Source organism: Macrobrachium rosenbergii, chromosome 21, assembly GCF_040412425.1.
Source record: "Macrobrachium rosenbergii isolate ZJJX-2024 chromosome 21, ASM4041242v1, whole genome shotgun sequence".
In the NCBI taxonomy this organism is placed as follows: domain Eukaryota; kingdom Metazoa; phylum Arthropoda; class Malacostraca; order Decapoda; family Palaemonidae; genus Macrobrachium; species Macrobrachium rosenbergii.
This window is the reverse complement of record NC_089761.1, coordinates 4,660,108-4,685,415: the sequence shown is the minus strand read 5'-3', so window position 1 is coordinate 4,685,415 and position 25,308 is coordinate 4,660,108. Positions and strand designations below refer to the sequence as shown.

Sequence of the window (25,308 nt, the reverse complement as noted above, 5' to 3'; positions counted from 1 at the left end):
GTCATTCTGCAAAACCGAAACATTTGGCTTCTGCAAACTCTTCCTTTACAGCCTAATGCTTTCATCTTTGCTTGTTATAGCTGACATAATGGAAAAAACTGAAAACAGGCACAATACGGTACAGGAGAAGTTTAGCCAGAAATCATCAAAATACAACAACGCTGATTCACAGGTCTGTGGAAGCAGCCAGCCTGAAGAATTCTGACTCGAACATATACATTCCGACACCACCTGGTGGGAAAACAGTTGACTGCAGAAACAGTCCTAACGGGTTAACCAAGCGTAATTTGAATTTTTTAAAATGCCGATTGCACCTGATGGTGCGAAGATAGAAGCTAACTTTAACAGTAGGTAAGATTCATTCCAAATAATGCAAATTTCTTTTTTATGTGGTATATTTACAACCATAAAAATATTCTTAGCATCTGAGTTTGCCATCATGTTAGAATTACCTGTACTAAAGTTACCTCTACGCCTATTGGTACTTCTACCAGTAATTGTTTTCCTACTAAAGGAATTGTGTGAGTGCACACACCCTGAATGTAACCTCATATGTATGTAAAAGAAGAATAAAATTCTCACCAACCAAATGAAAACGAGTAAAAATATTCACATAAAAAAAAAATCTATGGGGATAAAAACTTACTGATTTGATCTCTGCACTGAACACTTACAGAAACACTAGTTTAATTATGTAAGTCTTGACACGGCGTGTGTCCCAGAATATCTAAAAAACTCATAGACTTAGCTGGTCTTTTAAGGAAGATCCTCTGGAAGTGTCGACAAGCAGCAAGTAGGGCATCTCTGATGACATCAGCGTCAAGAGGTGTAGGCTTATTTGAAGTTCAGAAATGCAGCTGCAGGCTTGTATCCATCAGCAGCGGCATGTATTCTTCTTCACTATAACATCTTGTTGATTCTCGATGGTTGTTTCAAAAGCAAGAGTGCCATGAAGTCTCCTTCAGAGGGCGGTAATTTTGCTGCGACCATTTTATTTAATGACTGTTACATCCTTGAGTTGGTTATAATGAATTTTTTTAAAAGGAAAAGCATGACTTCTTTTTTTCCCCTTTATTTTTCCTCTTGTACACAGAGTATATCTTGCTCCAGGTTAGATTTTTGGTAAAGTGATCAATCATCAAGAACAACCACACCCGACTTGGTGTGAAATGCACTCACGAACACTCGCTCTTCAGCCTCGAATGTAAGGCAAAATGAAAAACATGACAAAAACAAAAATTACACATGGGTAAATCTTCAGTAAGATTTTTAATTGAAACAGACAGAAAAATCAGTATGTGCTGCACAGTATCCATGTATAAAATAAATGTTATGCCATTATTTGACAAACTGACAACAGTCGGACATCGTGACCTTATGCAGACGATGTGATTAGCTAAGCACATTTTTCATAAACATCCCGCAAAGAGTACCTCACACTCCATTTTCATGCTCCTTCACTATTTAACAATGAAATAATGGAAATATTATCAAAAACATTACCAGTGTTATTATTGTTGTTATGATTATTATAGCTTCTTATACTTATTAATTTTACTTTATTACACATCAGGCCAGGCACAGATACAGGTGGCCAAAGTTGAGCAACCAGTCTTAGGTGATCAGCGGACAAGATGTGGCTCTCTCCACTCTCCTTTCAATCTGGGAGTGGGGTGGGGAGGTGTTGTTTGAGCTATACAGTAATATGAACCCATCGGTTGTTTTGGCCAGATTCATTGGCCTTCTGGCTTGTGTCACACTGTCCTCTGAGAACTTTCCTTATTTGAGCAAGATTCCAGGTACTTACAGCTCTGGCTTAGGGCTGTATCACTATATATCTTAGGTGGATCCCATCTAAGCAGTAAATTGAGACAACCTCCTATCTTATATATGATTCACCTAAATAAAAGTAATGGTTTGTTTTTCCATAGGAATAAATAAATTGATTAAGAAATTTTTTCCCCTGGTGTACAAACCAGAGCCTTTTGTTAGATTGTCCCTGATACCAAAGGAAAAGGTGCTTGGTAGTGGATGGTAAATGAGGGTATTCCCTCTCTCACCCTGTTAACCACAATGAACTGCGTACCTTGTTACCAAGTTTCAACAACTTATCTTAGCTTGCACTGAGGAATTGACAATTATAAAAGGTTCAGGTTTGTATACCGATGAAAATACAGCTTATCTTAAAAAATGTGTTTATTTTGTACTCTTCACAATTGATTTTTTACTGTATATATTCAATGTATGTGTACTAGTATTAAAGCTGTCAATGAAGCAAAAGTATTAAAGAAGAAGGATAGATTCGCTATGTTTGTAGGTAAACTCTATCTTATGATGAATTTGTTAAGAGAGAAAGAAGTGATAAGAAAAAAAAGGGTAGACTCTTTAGATTGGTACATTTTTCTTTCTGATATTTCTTGTAAAAATTGATGGAATTGTAATGCTTTCATAAAATTTATTAAAACATTCTTCACCACATAATTTTGGACACCATTTATAGTGGTTGATCCTCCAACTAACATTTTTCAATTACAGTAGTTTGTTATTCTGATGCTGACTTCATCTGAAACCATAAATATGATGTCTTGAAAGTTGTCTTTGGCACTCCGTGCTTTGCTATAACAGGGGATCTAGACCAGCCCCATCAAGATTCTCCAGAATCTTGAATTTTTTCCTCATGGGCCAAACCCTCTGTGGCGTTTGATGCAGAGGTGCCATTGGTGCACACATGGACAAACACTGCACATAAGCTCTAGCAAAACAGAGGGTACATTTTGCATTGCATGAGAAGTGAACTGACATACTTCAACCAGAAGCGGATGCCAAAGTCTCTTGACTACATTATTACTCCTTCCCTCATTCATCCCCCCCACCATTCCACATTAGTTAGCATTTAACATTCTCAGTATGCCATTTGTCACACATACAGTACTCAGCTTATTTGTGTGGCTGACTAGAGGTATTCTTTTTCTTCATTCCAGAACATGTGATCATCACCTGACACTTCCGTTTGCACTATGTGCAGTTTTATTTTTACTTTTGCTGTCTAGTGCAGTTAGACATGCATACCCATTTGCAGTGAAAAAAGCCAAGTATGGGAAGTGGGATGAATGAAGGATTTTTGTGTTGCTTTAGCAACTACGTGTCAAGTTATTAGTAGGTATATGATGTTTGATTTTTTGACTGAGATTCCCCTTTCTCATTTTCTTCAACAATACAGTATTACCTAATTAACCTTTGTCAATAAACTAAACTTGACATCAGTAACCTGTGTAGTGGTGATGCCACTGTATTATATATGATCAAACAAGTTTACTGGAGCCCTTGCATGATGGCTTCAGGGAAGGGAACTTCTTGCTGCAATGACTCCAAGTTATTGGAGGTCTTATCATGCCACTTCATTTTCTGCTTATTTGTAAATGCATCTTAAAGTGACTACATTTTTAGTTGAAAGTTTATTACTGGTGTATTGATTCCAGTCCATTTCCTAGCTAATGTTATTAGTAAAAGCATATTGTGCTGGTACACATCTCCACTTTTCCTTTTATTTATATACAGATAGTACACATATACGCACTTGCATCACAAACATTCATGTGCATATCCTTAAACTACCATAATACTCAATTTTATCTATAACCTATACATCTCCAAGTCATACAAATAATGAAACAAATGCTTTAGCCTGCACCAATTCTACCTTTACAAAATACACAAGTCTCTTTCAATTAGAATTCTCTCTGCTTGACCAAAAAATTAGACATCGAGGTACTTACAACACTAAAATCTATATTCCCTTTTCTTTATGCCAGAATACTTTTTTAATATCAAAATATCTCTGTTTACATATATAAATTGGATGTATCTCAGTATTAACATGTATTCACTAGCCACAATATTGTTGACATGTCCAATTAGTAAAATCACATTGTAATCAGGTCACAACCACCTCATTTGTGACAGAATGTGAAAATGCATAAATTGTATCTAAATGGTTTCACGTGTAGTTAGAAAACCTGATAGGAGGTGCTAATTTTATCACAACTAACTACAATCAGGTCTGTGTTGTCATGTCCCCCATAACATCATCATCACGGTTTGCTTTAAAGTCACAAATTCAAATCACAGGACCTAAGTTCCTAAAACTACTTAATTTTAGCTTATGTCTATCAGTCATCTTCTGTTCAGTACGGTCATTTCAGGATTTAAGGAACGCAACGTAAATCTCCCAAAACTGTAAGCAAACATCACAACAATAATCCTAGAAAAGATGACAGAATTAGTGGAATGAGAGGCAAAACATACAGACAAAAAATAAAAAGTATCACAATAAACAGCATACTGTAAAACTTCGGTTAAGGTGCCATGAAATACCAAGATTTTAAATTATTTTCTTTTCTATTTAGGGTTTTCCAAGTTATTAGCACTTACTTTTAAATTATATGATAGGTCTTTTATTATCACCAAATTTTCATGTTCATATTTTAAGCTGTATAATGCAGTTTGCTTTAATTAATTGATTTGTATTTCTGTTATTTCAGTCTTTGGCTGTAGGTGTTTTGAGAGACATAAAGAAAGGACATGAAGTGAAACTTTATGCTGTATGATTTTGCAATATTAACTTTGTGTGAAAAATGCCATTTGAAAATGACGTGAAACAACATAAGTGCCCTATTTGTGATAAAAGTTATAAGAAAAAAAGTTCCTTAAAAAATCATTTGAGTGCACATGCTGGTATCAGGTCACACATATGCAATATATGTGGTAAAGGATTCACTACAAAGGACTATCTGTCAACACATGTGAAGTTTCATACCTCAAAAAAACGGTTTATATGCCCTATATGTTCGCACAGTTTCTCAACTCGAGGAAATTTCCGGAGGCACACCCAAAGGCACAAGGGAGAAAAGAACTATATTTGCAGGATTTGTCAGAAAGGATTCACAACAGATAGTAACCTCTTAGTGCACATGAAAACACATTCATCAGAAAGACCTCACGTGTGTTCTATTTGTAATAAAGATTTTCTTTTTAGAGGAGCTTTGCAGAGACATATAGATAATGTACATTTAGCTGAGAAATTAGATGTTTGCAGTGTATTTAGTGTTGGAGGTTTCCTGACAGTAAGGAAGAGACAAGAGTCTTGTGAAAAACCGTATTTGTGTAACTTATGTGAAAAATATTTTGATAACAGAATTATCTTTAAAAGACACTTGCATAGTCATGAGGGGAAGAAAACTTATGTATGTGGAATATGTAGTAAATGTTTTGAGAATTATGTTGATTTAGAGTGGCATTTACGGAGTCACTTGGGAATGGAACCTCATGTGTGCACCATCTGTAATAAAAGATTTTTGGAGAACTATCGTCTTACCAAGCATATGAAGATTCATGAACGAGAGAATCAGCAGAAGCAAAATGAAGAAGATTTAGTTTTAAGTGAATATTCTGATGTTAGTAATATCAGTGAGCCAACTTTCACACCCTGCAAGTGTGCTCATTGCAATAAGGAGTTCCGATCCAAGCACTTACTTAATCAGCATTTGAAGAACCACTATGATGAAAGACCATTTGTGTGCAGTTTGTGTGGGTTGGGATTTATTTATAACAGTAGGCTGAAAGCACATATGACTACTCATGCTCGAATACAGAAAACTATACAGCAAAATGAAGTCAACCTAGGTGAACTTAAAACTGTTTTGCAAGATGATACTGATGATGATTTAAGCAAAGTTATGCTCAAAGAACATATTTTGAAAGAAGAATATGATAGTGACTATGGTGAAATGAAATCTCTAAGCACTATAAATATTACAGGAAATGGAAGGGAACTAGCAGGCTCAGCCACAAATGAAACTGATGATGGCTCTGCAGTGATCAAGAATGAATATATTTTGGATTGGAACAGTGGAAGAAGTAATGTCTGTGACAGGGAATATATTACAGTGTTTTCAGGAAATGACTTGATAGAAAATATTTCAGATGAAGATTTTTGCACCCAGAATGATGATAATGCCGTGGATCCCTTGGCCTAATAGAAGTAAGTAATGAACATGTTTCTTTTCCTGTCTTAGTTTGTGTTCTATAACATTAAACACTAAAATTGGTTTTCTTTTCCTTAGTACAAACCACTGCTTTACTCCAGCTTCTCACTATTGTATGAAAAGACAGCCAGCTAAAACCCTAGGCAACCAGTTAAAAACTTATCAAGATCTTGTTCTATCCAGGATGAGGAGAATAGATGGGAAGTACAGCCAAAATTTTGTTGTACTGTATGTGCTAAAAGGAGATAAATAATACATTAATAATTTAAGTAATAGTTTCTCAATGTTTTTTTGCCACCAAATACATCACAATCCAGGATTTTTTTCATACCTTGTGCTGCTGTTCTATGTATTTTACTTTATTTTGTTTAATGTTGCAAAATATCTTCTAATAGGTGTAAAATTCCAAGAGAGAGAGAGAGAGAGAGAGAGAGAGAGAGAGATTATTATTTATAGATGTTGTATCGATAATTTGGTATGTAATTTATTAGTGTAAAATAAAATTGTTCCTGCACACTATACAAACTCTCAGTCTTTACATAAGGAATATGCTTCAGCACAGCTGGAAACAGCTGTTTAACTTTTAAACAAGGTGGTAGGTAGTTAACTACCTTCCGATTGGTGGGAGTCCTGCCCACCCAGACGGTAAGCATTCACTTTGCTTTTGGCCGCTGTCGATGAGGAGCCGTGTATCTACTGTCTGCCCTGCTTGCCATTTTGCTTTGTATTTTCCAGGTGGAATCAATCTTTGCTTGTGTTATATATGTTTGATTGTGTTTGTGTGTTTGTCATAATTGTGTTATGCAAACCCACGATCATCCAAGCCTGAGTGGAAGGGCGGTGCCCAGCATGTCTGTCTAGGCACCACCTCTAGACCATGCACTCATTACCACTCCCCCATTGATGTTGACCCTCATGTCCTCTGCACTAGTTGCAGAGGGCATGACTGTAACCAAGATTCTATGTGTGAAGACTGTTGTCTCTGGTCACCTGTGCAATGGGTGAAGTTTTCGCAGAGGAGGAAATACAAGAAGACTTCCAAGGCGTCGTCCAGGGGTAAAATGTCCCCGACGACACCGTTGGTTGCCAACCCTTCATCCTCTTTCCTCCCCCCCTGCGAAGTTTCCACACCTTGCCGTCACTCCTAAGGGAGCTATCTTTCCTCTGTTGTCTTCATTTGCTTCGTCAAGTGGACGTCAACATTGTGGGGCTGGTGATCACGATGACCTCTGCTCTGCAGTCTCTGTTCACTCAGAAGGGGAGGAATCCCCTTCAGCATGAAGGGAGACTGCTGCCCCTAAACCAACTTTTGCTTCTTCAGGAGAGACCAAGGAACTCCGGGAGACTTGGCTCTCTTTGGGCCTCTCAGGTGTTCCCTTGGTGCAGGGCTTGCTGAGTCACCTGAGAACGTCTCGTGCTCCTGTGATGCCCCCAGTGACTTATGCTACTGTAACAGCCACCACTGTGTCTGTTATGGTGACTGCTATGGCAAAGACGTCAACGAGTGTAACGACTCGTGTTCCGCCTTTAATGACCCCTGCTGTTGTTGCCCATAGATCTCCGCACACCCCAGTTATGGTTTACCCTACAGTAACCCATACTTCTGCTGTGCCTGCTGCTCCCTCTTCCATTGGGAATCAGCTACTACATGCTCTCTTGAAGAAGATGTCTCGAAAGAAGTTGAAGAAGAGGAGTCACAAGGTGTCGTCTTCGTCGTCTTCTTTGTTGTCTGTTGCTGCCTCCTCACCTATTTCTCCCAAAGATCACCAGCAGAGGAATAAGTCTGTCATGGGGCTTCCAAGGGGCTACTTCCCTCCATGGGGGAGACAGAGAGATCTCTCGCTGGCTCTCCCCAGTCTCTGGACTTTTGGGTTGTTTCACGGGTCTCGCCGAGATCCCATGATTCAGGAGTTTCAAGTACGCGAGTCTCCAAGACTCATGTAGTTGAAACCAGTTCTGGGAAGTTACCTTCCAGGATTGGTGTAGTGCCTACCTCTTCCCTTGTCTCTTTGGACAGTCGGGTAGAGGAAGCAACTGTTGATCGTCCTGGACGTGATTTGGGAGCTTCAAGTGCTTGGACCTCCAAGCAGGTCCAAGTCACTCCGGGTACTCGGATTTGACTTGAGCTTTCAGTGAAATTCGAGTACTCAGCCAGGGTCCAATACAGGTGTAGCTGACTTGAGGGTCGGAGCACCTGGAGAAGCTTTGAGGAGGTGAGGCCACAGCCTTGAAGAAGACTGGAGCACGTCATAAGGACAGCCTGAGTTTGTGCTTGGGAGTACACGATCGCTCTCTCCTGGTCAGCTCTCATTCACGTCTGCATGAACGTGAATGAGAGCTTATCCGCTGACAGCCTCCATGTACGTTTGCTTGAGGCTGCACATTCTCCTTGGGACAGCACCCTGCCATGTCCACATGCCCAGGGGTGCTCTCCTAGACCTGTGCAGCTATTGCCACTGTGGGTTGGTGATCACCCATGTCTTTCTTCTCCAGCTGGGGCTTCAGCCTCTGACAGGACAGGAAAGAGTGCTCGACCCTTCTCACCTGTCCTCTCAACCTCTTTGGGTTGACACACTCCAATGTAGCCCCACCACGAAGGCTTATGCTGTGGGTTCGGTTCTCTGATAAACTCGGACTTATGCCCAAGCAGTCAAAAAGGGATCCAGGATTTCTGCCGAGGTTCTCCCTCCTGCAGGAAGAGTAGATCAGAAGGACCGTGCCCTGGAAGGACCCGAGGGTCCTCTTCCCAAGGATTTGGACGCCCCTGGGATACAGAGGACCTTTGCAGAGATCGTTGCACTGATCCATCAGCACAACATCTTGGGGAAGGGGCCATAGCTGGATCTGTGGATCGTCCATCATGCCTCAAAGCTTTTTGGGGCAGAAGAAGGAACCCGAAGCTTCGGTTGGCTTGCCATGGTCCACGCTTACCGAGGGGGTTTTGGAACAGGTGAAAACACTGGTCTCTGGGCAGGAGAGTTTGTTCTGTTCCAACTGCTCGGATAAGCTACTTCTTCCTCCTCTGCCTCCACAAAAGTGCAACCTTGTCCGTCTAGTTCCGGGTCTCTCGCTGCAGGATCTTGGTGTGGAGGGTATCACTCTCATGCAGCAAGAAGCAGCGAGCCTGAAATCTGCCTTGGCAGCATTCCAGGCTCTCTTGGCTGGACCTGGTCTTTCACTGTGTCCAAGGTTGCTGCTTCCTCGGGCTCCATAACACCAGGGGAGGATTCCACCTTTGGGAGACTGCTAATCTGGAGGTAGAGTGATTACCTACCTGGCCCACCAGATGGCGAACCTGTGGGGAAACTTGGTTTTGAAGAGAAGGGATGCTGTCCTTGCTCGGATATCCAAGTTTGTGGGCCTTGAATTGGCATTGACCCAACAAAATGAACTGTTGCTGGGTTCTGCCTCTCTCTTCCCTAGAGAACAGGTAGACTCTGCGGTGAAAAAGTGCCTAGTCGAAGGCAACGACTGTCTTGTTCACCAGGCAGTGGCAAAGACCTCTGGGCCTTCTTGTGCCACTGTGGCCTGACCTTCGGGTCAGACTAGCACTTCCTCAGCCCCTAAGAAGTCCTAGGCTTCGAAGAGCACCCAGGGAAACACCCAGCCTTCTTCTGCTCTCGCCAAGAAGGGTGTGCAGCTGCACCCCTTTCAACCCTCTTTCCAGTTTGTAAAAGGCGGGAAGGGAAAGGAGAAGAGAGGAGGAAGCTATGGGTGGCGTTCCCCTCCACATGCTGCCGTTGGTTGGAGTTGCCTGTTGAGCTATTGGGCAACATGGCAGTGACCTGGAGCAGAGATTTGGGTAGTGGATGTCCTTCAGGAGGGCTATCCACTTCTCTTTGAGTTTTGGCCACCCTTCACCAACAATCCAGTCCATCTCCAAACACACATTCCCGGCTCACCAAAGGACCTCGCCCTTTGGGCGGAGGTAGAAGTGATGCTGAAGAAAGGTGTTGTGGAAGTTGTGACAGATCAGTCCCCAGTCTTTGACAGTCTCTCTTTCTCATAGAGAAAACAACCGGGGTTTGGAGATCTGTCATAGTAGGCGAACTTCATGGACTTTCCTTCAGTGTTAAATACTCGAGGGGTTGGAGATCAGTTACTCTCGATTTCTTCCTGGATTTCGTAGCGAAGACTCAGAATCTGTCAGTCTTTGACTCCAGATTTGAGTCCTTTACAATCCCCATCCTAGAGGACTTTGTTGCTAGTGATCGAGATGAGATGCTACTATGGCCTGTTAGAGTGCTGCAGTATTATCTTAAGAGGACTTGACATCTCCGGCCTGAGTGTCGATGACTCTTTGTTAGTACTGGCTTGACCAAGAAAGAGGTGTCCAAGAACGCTGTCTCTTTCTGGCTTCATGAAACAATCACATGGACATACTCTGCATCTGGCTAGGAGGACCACCAGTATGTTCTGAGAGAGAGTTCACGAAGTCGGGCATTGGTCCGTCCCTCGCATTTAGGAAGAATCTTTCAGTTCCTCAGGTACTGAAGGTGGGGGTGTGGTTGTGCCAGACCACCTTCACACTGGACACTTTTTCCTTGGGTCCTGTGGTGGCTGCTCACCAAGTTGTGTAGCTTACCTAGCTTCTCTAAGAGAACAGGTAGCATCTTGCCTAAGGTGTTCAGTTATGAAAGAGAGAGTGTGTGTGTCAGTGACTGGTTTTCCTCCCTTTCTCTTTCACCATCCTTCCTCTCCCTGCAGGCAGAGGATATGTTAGCAAGCCGTCACAAGCTGGAACTGGCGACTGATGCAGGTGAATTTCACAGTCGAGTATCCACTCTATTATCTATATAAATAGATGTATGGAAGCAAACCCTGCCCTTTCTCTAGCAAGGGGAGAAAGGGCCTGGCAATAGAACAAATCCAATACAGGCAGTCCCCGGTTATCGGCGGGGTTCCGTTCCCAACGGCGTGACGACAACCGAAAATCGGCGATAATAGCACTGATCCCTGGTTAGCGGCGCTGATAACCGGTGATCAGCACCGCCGATAAGAGGCGATCAGCGTCGATAACTGGTTATCAGCGCCGATAACCGGTTATCAGCGACGAAAATCTGGTTGTCGTCGTCGCTAGACAAGCGCCATAAAACCGGATCGCCAGTAACTGAGGCTGCCGATAACCGGGGACTGCCTGTACTTATACATTGCTTTATGGTCTCGACACATAGATTCAACTTAGCCCTCTTCATATAACGTTGCTTTCATCCATTTATTCAAAAAGGCCCAGAAGTCTGACAGTTGAACATGTGGTTTCAGTACTCTGTCCAACATGTCAGAGGCATGGTTCTCTCCCTTGATCTACTTGACCAGGAAGAGGACCCAGGTGTGGTGAACTACCAGTCAGTTCAGAGACACTCAGATTCCTCCCTCCAAGGAAGTAAGACTTCCTTATGTAAAGACCGATGGTTGGTATATTGTGTAGGAACAAATGACAAATTTGAAAGTAATTTGTATTTTTCCTAACTATACAAACCTGAGGTCTTTACAGTCGAATGCCCACCTCATGACACCCCTCAGTCTAATACCTGGCCAAAAGGCAAAGTGAATGCTTACAATCTGGGTGGGTAGGACTCCCACCCGTTGGATGGTACAGTGAACCCCCCGTATTCGCGGGGGATGCGTCCCACACCCCCCAGCGAATAGGTCAAATCTGCGAATGCTTAAAACCCCTCTAAAAACACTTAGAACTGCCCATTTTGATAGCTTGAACAGAGAAAAACCCTGTAAAAATGCTTATACCTGAGTATTTTAATACTTTTATCACAAAAAGTGCATTTATTCATGAAAATTATATGAAAATACAGTAATTAGTGAATATTTCTCAGTGAAAAATACCACGAATGGGCGAATTTTCTGTGAAAAATGGCTAGATATGTTCCACAGAGAAACCCTCGAATGCGTGAGTCCGCGAACCATGAGAGTGCGAATACGGGGGGTTTACTGTAGTTAACTACCTAACCACCTTGTGAGGTCTTTACGGTTGAATGCCCAACTCATGCCACCCCTCATTCTAATACTTGGGCCAAAAGGCAAAGTGAATGCTTACCATCTGAGTGGGTAGGACTCCCACCATTCGGATGGTAGTTAACTACCTAACCACCTTGTTTAAAAGTTAAATGGTCGTTTCCAGCCGCGCTGAAGCATATTCCTTATGTAAAGACCTCAGGTTTGTACAGTTAGGAAAAATACAAATTACTTTTAAAATTTGTTATTTTTTGCCTTATATTATTTATATTGGTGTACACAATCAGCCAACATTTAAACATGGAGTTTACACTGAATCTTGAAATACTGCACAAAAGCTAAGCTTTAGTCCAAAGTTAGTTGGGAATTGTAAGGTAACAATGAAGGAATAAGTCAGTGCATCCTGTTTTGGATGGAAAATAAAAAAAACTGTTTTCATGATTACTGTATTATTGTCACGTATCCTTAGAACTTCTGGGATACACTAAACCATTCTCAACAGAAAGACAGCAGGAAAGAAGTCAGAATGAATGCTTTTTTATTGTCCAATTTGACAAATTCATATTTGTTTCCATTGTGCATAGTTTTTTGTTGTAGGAATAATTTTCCTTATAAATATTAATGTTTATATTGAGAAAAATATTTTGTACTATAATCATCCCTCACTTATTCGCTTACAGATCGCATAGGCTGAAATGTTTACCTGAAACTTAAGCGTAACTTGAAATTTATTTGCTAACCCCATGTGCACAGTTAACCCTTAAATGCCAAGCCTCTATTTACAAAAGTGCCTGCCGTATGCCGGCGGGGTTTGGGAGTTAGCGCCGAAGTGGAAAGAAAGTTTTTTTCTTTTAAATCACAGCACGCTTAGTTTTTAAGATTAAGAGTTCATTTTTGGCTCCTTTTTTTCTCTCATTACCTGAAGTTTAGTATGCAACCATCAGAAATGAAAAAAAATATCATATACAAATATTGGAATATATGACAGCGCAAAAAAAATGTCATATTTAATTGTATACAAATTGCGCTGTGAGCAAAACGGTTAAAGCTAATGAGCTTTTTTTTCCGTTTTATTGTACACTAAATTGCGATGATTTTTGTATATAACAAATTGTAAAACGATCAAAGCAAAACAGAGAAAATATTATCACAAAATCATGCATGAATTCGTAACTCGTGGATGTAAAAAAAGTTTTTTTTTTTAAATTCACCATAAATCGAAATATTGTGCTAGAGACTTCCTGTTTGTTGCAAAATGAAGGTAAATGATTGAATATTACTAGAATGTAAGAGTTTTAGTTTACAATTGCATTTTTCGACTATTTCGGTCGAGTCAAAGTTGACGGAAGGTTGAAATTTTGGCACTTATCATGATTTAATGAAAATATTTCAAAACTGATAAAAGCTACAACCATGAACTATTTTTTGCTGTATTCTACATGAAATTGCGCACATTTTCATTTATAAAACTTTATGTAATGGCTAATATAAAACGCTGCAAAAATTACGACAAAGTGACTAAAGAAATTCTGAGATTTTCAGCAGAGTTAGCGCGCATGGAGGTAAGGAAAAAGTTTTTTTGAAAAATTCACCATAAATCAAAATATTGTGCTAGAGGCTTGTTGTTTGTTGCAAAATGAAGGTAAATGATTGAATATTACTAGAATGTAAGAGTTTCAGCTTACAATTGCATTTTTCGACCATTTTGGTTGAGTCAAAGTTGACCGAAGGTTGAAATTTTGGCACTTACCGTGATTTATACAAAAATATTTCAAAATTGATAAAGGCTACAATGATGAATTATTTTTTGTTGTATTCTACATGAAATTGGACACATTTTCATATATAAAACTTTATGTAACGGCTAATAAAAAATGGTGCAAAAATTACGACAAAGTGACTAAAGAATTTCTGAGATTTTCAGCAGAGTTAGCGTGCGCAGACGTAAGGAAAAAGTTTTTTCAAAACTTCACCATAAATCGAAATATTGTGCTAGAGACTTCTCGTTTGTTGCAAAATGAAGGTAAATGATTGAATATTACTAGAATGTAAAAGTTTTAGCATACAATTGCATTTTTCGACCATTTCGGTCGAGTCAAAGTTGACCGAAGGTTGAAATTTTGACACATCATGATTTATATGAAAATATGTCAAACTTGATAAAAGCCACAACCATGAGTTATTTTTTGTTGTATTCTACGTGAAATTGCGCACATTTTCATATATAAAATGTTATGTAACAGCTAGTAAAAAACTGTGCAAAAATTATGACAAAGTGACTAAAGAATTTCTGAGATTTTCAGCAGAGTTAGCGCGCGCAGTCGTAAGAAAAAAGTTTTTTTCAAAAATTCACCATAAATCGAACTATTGTGCTAGAGACTTCTCGTTTGTTGCAAAATGAAAGTAAATGATTGAATATTACTAGAATGTAAGAGTTTTAGCATACAATTGCATTTTTCGACCATTTCGGTCGAGTCAAAGTTGACCAAAGGTTGAAATTTTGGCACTTATTGTGATTTATATGAAAATATGTCAAAATTGATAAAAGCTACAACCATGAGTTATTTTTTGTTGTATTCTACATGAAATTGCACACATTTTTATATATAAAACTTTATGTAAAGGCTAATAGAAAACCGTGCAAAAATTACGACAAAGTGACTAAAGAATTTCTGAGATTTTCAGCAGAGTTAGCTGATGCTTTCTTTTGGGATAAGAAAGAAATTTGCGCATGCGCAGCTGGTTCACGCTTGTAAACAAACCAAAAGCGTGATCCGTGAACTCCCAGCATCCCTCAAGGCGCGTGATTTAAAATTTTTCGCAAACGAGGCCTATAAGTATTTTTCTGCGAATATTTAAAAAAACTTTTTGTAGTCAACGTATTTTACGTCCACTTGGCACCCGACAGACAACTTTTGTCGATGTAAAATACGTCAAGCCGGCATTAAAGGGTTAAGTTGTAAAGACTGTTCATTGTATTTCATTTGCCTTAAATTAGTGAATGTAAAGCGACTAGGATAGGGTAGGAAGATTCTTAGTTAGGCTATCTGAGCTGGGCTTGACATGCATATTAGTCAGAGGGCATATGTAATTCACTTTGAAAGGTGTGCCAGTTCTACTTTTTCAGTGTTTCCTGTTTATTCTTAGTGCAAGGAATGGAATGAGACTTGTTGTCAAGTTGCCTTATGCCATTTTTAATAAAAAAATGAAACATGAAATATTTGGTAAAAATAAATCCAAAATTCTGCATCGTGAACTGTGTATTACCATGTCCTGATGACATGTAGCTAATGTAACATACTCCAAATTAGTACATACATGGTTTTTAGTCAATGGTCATATTTTGTTAATGTTGAATAACAGTATAGTTGAATAAAAAATATCAGAAAAAATCAAATATATACAGTATATACTTCCATGTATCAAGAATGTATAAAGAATACAGTATTGTATTCTGCAAAAACTCAATCACTTGGCACTAATAAGTCAGCAATTTAATCCATTATACTGTATTATAATAGCATTGCTTGGATCAGAATGCACTAAGACTAAGGAAAAAATGTTTTTATTTAAAAACATAAACCAAAACAGTTTTTCATATATGTAACTTACCAAGTAATTACACAGCTCAGCTGTACTTTGTACTCACGGTAGTTAAAAATTTGAAGTTTGTGGTAGCGAACCACTTGTTTTAAGTGTAGGTAACTACCCCGCCCTCTATCGGGGAATGATAGGTACATCAAAACAGAGAATCACTTCTTTTCTGCCAGCATTCTACGAATGTTTTTGGTGGTTGGATTTGAAGTTGTTTTATACTTTTTCCAAGAATTTGGCCCCCCTCGATGTAGGGCCACCTTGACGTGGTGAAGGGGCTCTTGAACCCCAGGAATTTGTTCCCAGGTTTGAGTCCTAGAGTCTCATATATAATTATATATTTGTTTGGATTAATTTTTACAGAATTTTCCACTTTTGCTAAAATTTATTGGACCTGTTAAATAGGAAAAGATATCATATTTGGGATTGGGTTTATATCCGAAGCTAAATAATAGTGGGAATTGTGGTAGGACCATCAACTGCCCGATAATATTCGTACCTAAGAGTTATCAGATTGTTAGCTCAAAGGCGGAACTATTCTTTAGGGCTGGACCATGGATTCCAGGGGGTTTGGTTTTGGGGACAGGACTCTCGGCATTCTATCCGGTTTTCCCATAACATGGTTAGGGTGGGGATGATTGTATTCTTGTAATACTCTCTGTCCTAGCAAGTGGGTTTGGGTTACACTTGGGCCACTCTAATTGTGTTGTGCCATCCCCTATGGGGTAGGGACGCGGACATTTGGGAGTCGGTTCTCACTTGTGCCATTGGTAGATGAATAAACTCCATGAAAGGCTGATGATATCTTTTTAAGGTTTTCAGGTTTTAGTTTTTATTTTTTTATATATCTTATTTTTTTTTATTTTTGTCCCCAATCATTATAAATAGTGACCATAAGGATTTAAGTATCCCCGGGCCCTTTGATGGTAATGACTTGGCACAGCTGACAGCCGCTGAAACTTCCTCTGACAACCTTTCTCTGGAAAAGTGAAATAAAAATCCTAATGTAATTACACTGGAACTCTATGCTCCAGGACAAAGCAAACAAAAAAAAGCAAATATCTTGACCCAACCTTGGCTCACTTCGACTCCTTCTTTGGGAGTGGAAGTTGGTCAAGATTCCTGACCTTAGAAACAGAGAAGAAAATATCAGCATTGAAATTAGAAAACTTTCTGTTGAATCGACATTCAACTACTGAAATGTTATTCAGACAAATAAAAGATCAGATGTGTTTGATAGAAACCACAACAAAAAATAAATCAGAAAATTACTAAGCTATAAAAAACATTGATAATATAAAGGTGCATATAAAAAACATGACAATATGAACAGTGTACAGGGTACCATAGTACTCTCAAATAATTTTGAAGAACCAATAGAAAAGAATATGTTGCTGGATTCCCTTAAAAAAATTACAGCAGTGTACAAGATTGTGAAATATACAACATAGCAGTAGACGGAGTAATGGAAAAACAGTGAGAATAGCAGATAAAATTTGAAGGCCCTGAATTACCCTTAAAAATTAAAACCATTGGCCAAAGCAGAGAACTGAGACCGAATGTTCCAGAACCACTACAGTGCCAAAACTGTAGTATGTATGGACCTAAAGGAAAAATTGCCGTTATAAATCTATATGTGCGTATTGTGGATATGACAAACATATCACACAGTAGAGATGTGGTGAACTGAAATGTGTAAACTGTGGACAGAATCACCATGCAAGATCTAAGGAGTGTATGTGTTATATATACAGTACAGAAATAAAATTATTTCAGGAAAGAACGGGAATGCCTGTAAAAGAGGCCAAATTAGAATTAAAAGTTAGAGGAATGCATGATCTCGCTAGGAAATGAACGTTTTCTTCTATAATATGATAAAAAATGAACAAAAATGGAAATAGATAAGAATAACAAAACCCTGATACATAAATCCCAAGGAAAAATAACCACTTTGCAAGAAGAAACTAGCACAGCAAAAGACCAAGAAACATATACATATATTTGTTTTCAAATTCATTTGAAATATTAACAGAAATGGAAACACAAGAAGATAATACAAGTACCACAGAAATAAGAAGAAAGTTACGATGAATTAGAAGCTAAAGAAAAAAAAGAGGCCTTTAGAGAGAACTCCACCCAAGACCAACAAAAAACCGACTATTATTAGGGATACATCAATTAAACTAAAGCAGGAGACCCAAAGAAAGAACATAAACCAAAATATGATTAGAATATATCTTTTTCTCCTAAAATAATAATAAAACCAAAGGAAACAGATACCCAGGACATCAAAGAAATAGTAGAGGAACAAACCATTGACAAGAATGATTATGTGATAGGAGAAGAGATTACTCCATCGCCGATAATTGGTGCAACAATAGTAAACGAAAAAACGACACATGAAAACACATGTGGATATAATGAATGTTTCATTGAAACTTGCAACAAAAACATAACAAAAGACAGTTTAACAAACACTATACAAAATTTTATAAGATACAGAGATAAAGAAACTACTGTACTAGTTTAGACACTCATGAAAAGGGCTGTATGTGCATTGGACACCTAATTTCTTATAAATGTTGTAAATAAAATTTTAGAAACAATGCAAATTGATGATCCACAAAAAGAAAACACTTGAACACACTAACGTAATATTTTCAATAATTATAATATACAATGGAATATAAATGGTCTACAGACCAGATTACATTTGGGAGGAATACAACGATTACTAAGGGAATATGAACCAATGATATTATGTTTACAACATGTCAACAAAACAGTATCAACAGTAGGTAAATATACCTTAGTATCTACATCTAGAGAGGAAGAAGAAATTTAGGTATTGCTATATATGTACATAACAAAGTATGTTATGACAAAGTACCTGTAAACTTTACTGACTTGCAAATATCAAGTATTAAAATACGAATAAAAACGGTATTACGTAATTTATAATTCATACAACCAACCTAATAAAAATTACGACATTGATAAACTTATAGATTTACTTGACAATACCAAGGAACTTACATCAATAGCAGGTGATTTTAATGCTCACAACCCAGTATGGGACTGTAATTGTACAAACTCAAAAAGAGCAGGGAGTAAATTAGAAAAGTTCGTGGATTCAAACAACATGTGCTGTATAATGATGATGAAATTAGTACATATTTTCAAAAACACATGGAACATTTTCCTCAGTAGACTTAACTCTTGTACAACAAATATAGTTGACAGATTAGATTGGAATACAGTTGATGACTTGCACACGAGTGATCATTTCCCAATATTAATTTCCTTATTAAAAAATAATCCTGCAAAACATGTCCCTCACTATAGCATTTATAAAGCAGATTTGGGAGCGTTGTGAAATGCACACTAGAAATATCCCACCATTTGAATATTTAAAAGATCATAATGAAACTAATAAATTTCTTGTTAATTTCATGAAAAATGCTGCTGATAAAGCAATACCAAACTCAAAACCCCATCCAACAAAGCACAAGTTCCATGGTGGCCCGATAAGTTAACAGAATTAATAAATATAAAACACTTAATAGGGAGATGATTAGATAATTTGAATAGAAAGTTCAGTAAAATAAATTAGACATTACCAGAGTTAGAAGGAACTTTACAAAAAATGACTGTAGTATTACTAGAAATTGATACATTAAAACCTCTATGCAACAAAATTTTGTATATGCAAAATTTAAAAAAGAAGTAATTCGAGGAAGAATTTCATGGAGGAAATACGCATCAAATCTCTCTAATAATACTCCCATAAAAAAAATATGGGAAAAATTCAGGAAAATAAATGGTACCCATGTTAAACCACCTAAACATGCCATATTAAAAGATGGGAAAAGAATACTTGATCCACAAGAAATAAGTAATATAATAGGAGAAAATTTAGCAAATTAAGTAGTGATAAAAATTTTTAGATGAACATTTCCGCACAGAGAAAAATATCTAGTTAATAACAATAAACAATAGAAAATATATATTATAATAGAAAGTGACAATATTTGTTTTGAGGGATCTGCCACTGAGCACCTTTGGCAAAGTCATACTTATTAGAGCTTTATAATCACTTTTTGCTTTGAAATTTATTTCCAGATGAATGGCATAAAGCTATAATTATTCCTATCCCCGAACCTGGAAAGGATCCCAGTAATGTAAATAACTATACAGTAGACCAATTTCTTGAACAAGCTGCATATGCAAATTGTTAGAGAAAATGGTAAATGTTTGACTAACATGGCACATTCTAGAAAATAAAATGTTAACTCCCATTCAGTTTGGGTCACAATGTAACAGAGCTACATTAGACTCTCTCTCTAATTTGGAAGACCGTATACATAGAGGTTTTGAACAAAAGCAAATTACTGTAGCTGTCTTTCTTGACATTGAAAAAGCATACGATACTACATGGAGGCATGCTATATTAACCCTTAGTGGACGGATTGAGCTTCAGTGTGAAGTAAAACAGGTTTGGGGAGGTGGACGGATTGAGCTTCAGTGTGAAGCAGAATTACACACCACTGTTATGGTAATGATGATTCAAAACAAAGGTGCCAATACTTCTATATGCTATAAATTCACTAATGGCAATTTTAATACAGACGTGAGAGTTAGGCCAGTATCAGTAATGCTTGTGACTTCAAGGGGAAGGTACTGCATCTCTCTCTCTCACATGAGTCTTTTTGTAAATTTGCTTGTAAATATACTGAAGGGTTGCTGTTGTTTTTGTTTTTGTCTTTTATGATAGTATGTTGGTTGTAAATGTAATTTTACAAATATTAGAAAAAGCATTAGAGAAAAAAAGTTAAATCTTCCTTCTCGAAACTTACATGGCATATTTTACAACAAATATACAAAAATTTTTATTGCTTTTATTTCTTATCTGTTTTGATATTGTGTGAGCAGTAGCAATAATTTTATCCAAAAACTTATTAGAAAAACATATAAGTTGGTAAAATTTACAATTGTCTTGTAAATGAAGCCCCAAAGACCAGTCATTTTCAACTTCTCGTGGAAGGTAGGAAAAATTTTTCAAAAACAAATTACTGTCATTGTGTCATTCTCTTTCCATTGATGTGATTTTTTTTTTATTTTGCTGCCCTCAAAGTTTCCCCGGTCAGGGGTGCTGCACATTGATAAATTATGCCGTCCCGTAAGGGGTAAAAACTTTACAAAACAACAACATCCGTGGACATTTACTTACGTTTATCCAGAACTTTTTGACAAATCGCAGTTTTCAGGTGAGAATTGATGATGTTCTGTCTAGAACATTTCCACTTGAAAATCGTGTTCCACAGGGAAGCGTCCATAGTGGCTCACTGTTTTCTTTAGCAATTAATGATCTCAGTAATAATCTACCTATTGGCGTTAAAAGTAATCTGTATATGGATGATTTTGCCAAATATTATTCAGCATCTTGAATAAAACATGCAGAACGAGTCATTAAATAAAAGCATAGTGAAAATAGATGAATGGGCCTCATCTGTAGGCTTTAAATTTTCCATAGATAAAACTCAAACAATCATGTTGTATAAAAATAAAAAGTGGAAAAAAGGTGAAGAAATTTATTTAAAAATCAGAAACCATATACCAGTTGGCCAAACAGCAAAATTTTTGGTAGTAGTATTTGATACTCACATGAACTGGAAAGCCCACATAACATACATAAAATCTAAATGTAAAAGAGCATTAAATCTAATTACAAAACTATTGAACACTACTTGGGGAGCCGATAGACATACCCTTACTGTACTGTATAAAGCAACAGTTCTGTCTATCATTGATTATGGAAGGGAAGTATATGGCTCAGCATCTGACGCAGCGCTGAAAATGGTAGACCCTGTTCACGATGAAGGCCTTAGGATATGCTCAGGAGCCTTTAGATCATCACCAAAATCATCTTTACAAGTTGAATGTGGTGAACTACCTCTGTCTCTCCATAGAGAGCTGGTAACAATAAAAAGTGCTGTATGAATTCAGACAAGTAATTCTCCAGCAAAAAAATTATTTTAATTAAGAGATGTATTTGTAAATAACCATCCACCTCCTTTCCCAGTTAGAGCTAGAAGATCGTTTGAGTCGCTGAATATAAATATACAAGTGCCTTTGATAGTAAAATCACCTCCTCCTTGGACAATGAATAAAATGAGAATTTGTACACAACCTGAAGTATTTATCAAAAAAGTTACTCATATACACCAGAACACCATAGACAACATACAATAGAGCATATAAGCTGAAAAGGTCCACATTTCGCAATATATACAGATGGATCTAAATCAGAACACGGAGTGGGATATGCTGTAGTGTCCCAAGACAAAACTTATCAGTTCTCTCTACCTAATAATACTTCAGTATTCACAGCAGAATTGTGTGGAATTGCATCAGCTATAAAAATAATTAAAGAAGCATCATTCAATGATTTTATGATTTTTAGTGACTCGAGAAGCTTTATAGAAGGTATTCAGAGTTATAAATGAAAAATAATATAGTACAACAAATTAAATTATTTCTCCATTACTTATATGATAATGGAAAAAATGTAGAAATATGTTGTCAAAGGAAATGAAGAGGCAGACAAAGCAGCTAAAGAAGCAACCCTCATTACAAGATCAGATGTGAATATCCCTGTTACTGATTATGTAACGCATAAAAGTGGATATCATAAATGAATGGCAGTATATATGAAATGAAGAACTTGAAAATAATAAATTGAAACCAATAAAACATAATGTTAAAAAATGGAGTTCATTATATCAGAGAGAGAGACACACACACAAGTAATTCTAACACATCTCAGAATAGTACAGGCGGTCCCTGGTTTACGACGGGGGTTCCGTTCTTGCGCCGCGTCGTAACCCGAAAATCGTCGTAAACCGGAAAATCGTCGAAAATCGTCAAAAATCATAAGAAAACCTTACTTTTAATGCTCTGGGTGCATTGAAAACGAGCGTAAACTGCATTATTATTGAGTTTTACATCAAAAAACCTTCAAATTATGATTATTCTGCCGTTTTGGGGCCAAATTTCTTCCATCGGATCGGCGTGAACGCGTCAGAAACCCGAACATGACGTAATAAGCCAGAAATAATTTCTGATGAATATATTTGAAAAGCGCGTTGAACCCTCGAACGTCGTATGCGGAACCGTCGTAAACCGGGACTGCCTGTACTGTCTGACACATAGACACTTAATGAGCAGCCCACATGGCCCAGCTCCCGAGTGCTCAGAGTGCAAGGTGATAATAATGGTCAGTCATGTGTTATGTGAGTGTCCAAAGTATGATGAACAGCGATTGTCAACTTTTGGAAATAAATCAATGAAGGAAATTTTGTCAGAATTTTTTACATTTTCAGTCGTTCCAATTTTGATGTTCGTAAGTAAATAATAAAAGCATGAAAATGCTTATAGCATTTGTTGAATTTATAAAAAAAAATAAAAATGTAAAAATATTACTTTACTTATATATTCTGAATTTTAATATACCTTTTTAGTGTGTATGCAACGAAGCGTGAGTAAATGTGTGTATTGTATGTATGTGTTCCAGTATTAGGGTATGTGCCTATGTGCAGCTTGTAATTTCATTTTAATTAGTTCATCATCGTACTGAATGATCTATTGGGTCCTAGTGCTTGGCTTCAAGCCTAGACCTGGTATTTTAACCTAATAATTCAGGCCAGCCCTATGAGAGCTGAAAGTCAGCTCAGTGGTCAGGTTAAACTCCTTTAATAACAATACTGTAATAATAATCCAAGGATTTGGTAAAGTATTGTTGATTTTGGTAGCTTTTCAGCTTAGGTTAACTAGTATTCCTACAATATGTCTGATTCTAGCTCATCTAAGTGCTCTGCGCCATATGGGTGACCAGAGCCAACCGAGCGCCACATTCTTCTGCTTCGCCTGCCTTAGTGTCAGAGGATCCCTCTTTTGCACATAAAGGCAGTCCTCGGTTATCAGCGGGGTTCCGTTCTGAGGAAGTGATGATAACCGAAAATCAGCGATTTTCGCGCTTTTTCAGCAAATTTCGGGGCTTATCAGTGCCAAAAAGTGCCGATTTTTTATTATCGCACCTCTGTTAGGTATGTATAAGTGCCAATACCCAATTATCGGCGCCAGTAAGCAGATATCAGCAATTTTCGGCACCGAAAATTGCCGATTTTCGTCACTAGACAAGTGCCGTAAAACCAGATCGCCGTTAACCGAGCCCGCCGTTAACTGGGGACTGCCTGTATTACGAAGCAATTGGATGATGTGCTGGGCTTGCTGCACAAGGCGCCCACATCGCTTAAGCCTTCTTGAGAGGCTTTTTTGTCTCGCATTTCTTCAGAAGAGGAAGAGGTCGTCCAAGGGCCTACCCCTACTGTGTATGCTTCTCTGATGAAGTACTTTTTAGTGACATTTCCCTCACATTTCCAGCCAGTGGCTCTGGTTTTGCCTGCTTCTACATTTCTGATGAGGAATCAGAAAGACTCTAGTTCTCGTCTGCCAAAGATGGTTCCCTCTTCCTCAGCTAGGAAGGCCCTCAAGGAAGTAGAGGATTGATTGTCTATTAAGAAGGAGCAAGGGAAGGCCACTTTTGCTTTTCCTCCAGCAGGAGATATCTCTCCTATTCAACAGGAGAAGCTCCATCCTTGGGAGGCTCTGCTTCTTCCCAAGGTGACTTCTCAGGATTAATTGACTCGGCGAGGTATTCAGCTTTTTCATCAGCAAAGGTTTTCTTCGCCTCTTCAGGATTTGATCAGCTAGTGAAACACATATTTTAAAGTCCTGGATGTGTTCAGCTTTCTGGATTGAACGATCGGAGTGCTAGCTAGAAAGACAGGAATATGATGTTCTAGCGATGGACTTGTCCTCAGCTTGGCTAGGTGTGTTATCCTGCGCGGATAAAGCAGTGAAGGATGGCTCCTCTGAACTGGCAGCTCTTTTTGCCATTGGAGTTGTCAAGAAGAGGGAGCTGTGGTGCTCCTTCACCACAAAATGAGTTACGTCGTCCAGAAATCTGCTCTTCTGTGCTCTCCTTTGGACAGACAATTCTTGTTTCCGCAGTTGGTGGTTAAGGAGATTGCCACCAACATGCAGTAGTCCACGCAAGATCTAGCTCACTCAGTGAAGTGCCCCAAGAAACCTTCTGCTTCTTTCTCATCCAAATCGGTCTCTCCGCTGCAGAAGCAGCCCTTTTGAGGAGGCAGACAGGGCTGCTCTAGGCCCCATTCCAAGGTGTGTTTTTCCGCAAGGTCCATCAAGAGGACTTCAGCCAAATCCTCTTCCTGAAAGTGACTCTCCCATCCTGGGACAGTCAAGGTTTTAAAAGAGGGTTACTTGATTCCTTTCAAAGAGTATCCTCTTGAAACTTCGCCGATCACATTGATGGCATACTCAGAGGGCTCTGAGAGGTTTTTATCTTTCAAGGAGGAAGTGTCAGCTCTCCTAAGAAAGAAAGCCATAGAAGTAGTCGAGGATTGTACTTCAAGAGGATATTACAATGGCTTGTTCGTTGTCCCCAAGTCATCGGTGGGGTGGAGACCTGTCCTCGATGTAAGCGCTTGAATTTCTGCATTCAGAAAATGCAGTTCAAGATGGAGACAAGTCAGTTAGTATTATCCTCCATCCAGCAGGGCGACTGGATGATAACACTAGATATGCAAGATGCGTATTTCCACATTCCAGTCTATCC

General features: G+C 38.4%; 1 protein-coding gene across 30 annotated transcripts in view; it reads left to right on the top strand.

Moving 5' to 3' along the window:
* The window catches only part of LOC136849660 (gastrula zinc finger protein XlCGF57.1-like), a 149,937-nt gene that overhangs the window by 69,832 nt on the left and 54,797 nt on the right, over positions 1-25,308 (top strand). For 11 of the 30 annotated variants that reach the window (XM_067122990.1, XM_067122988.1, XM_067122972.1 and 8 more), the window contains one exon: positions 4,542-6,040. The exons of 2 other annotated variants lie outside the window; for them this stretch is intronic. Coding sequence is in view for 9 of the 28 variants with exons in the window: in XM_067122972.1 (XP_066979073.1) it covers positions 4,635-6,035 (1,401 nt within the window). In the remaining 19 variants the exon portion in view is untranslated. Of the gene's footprint in view, positions 1-2,981; positions 3,161-4,541; positions 6,041-25,308 lie in introns of all 30 variants that reach the window. 17 more of the 30 variants (XM_067122980.1, XM_067122979.1, XM_067122976.1 and 14 more) reach the window with 3 other exon arrangements.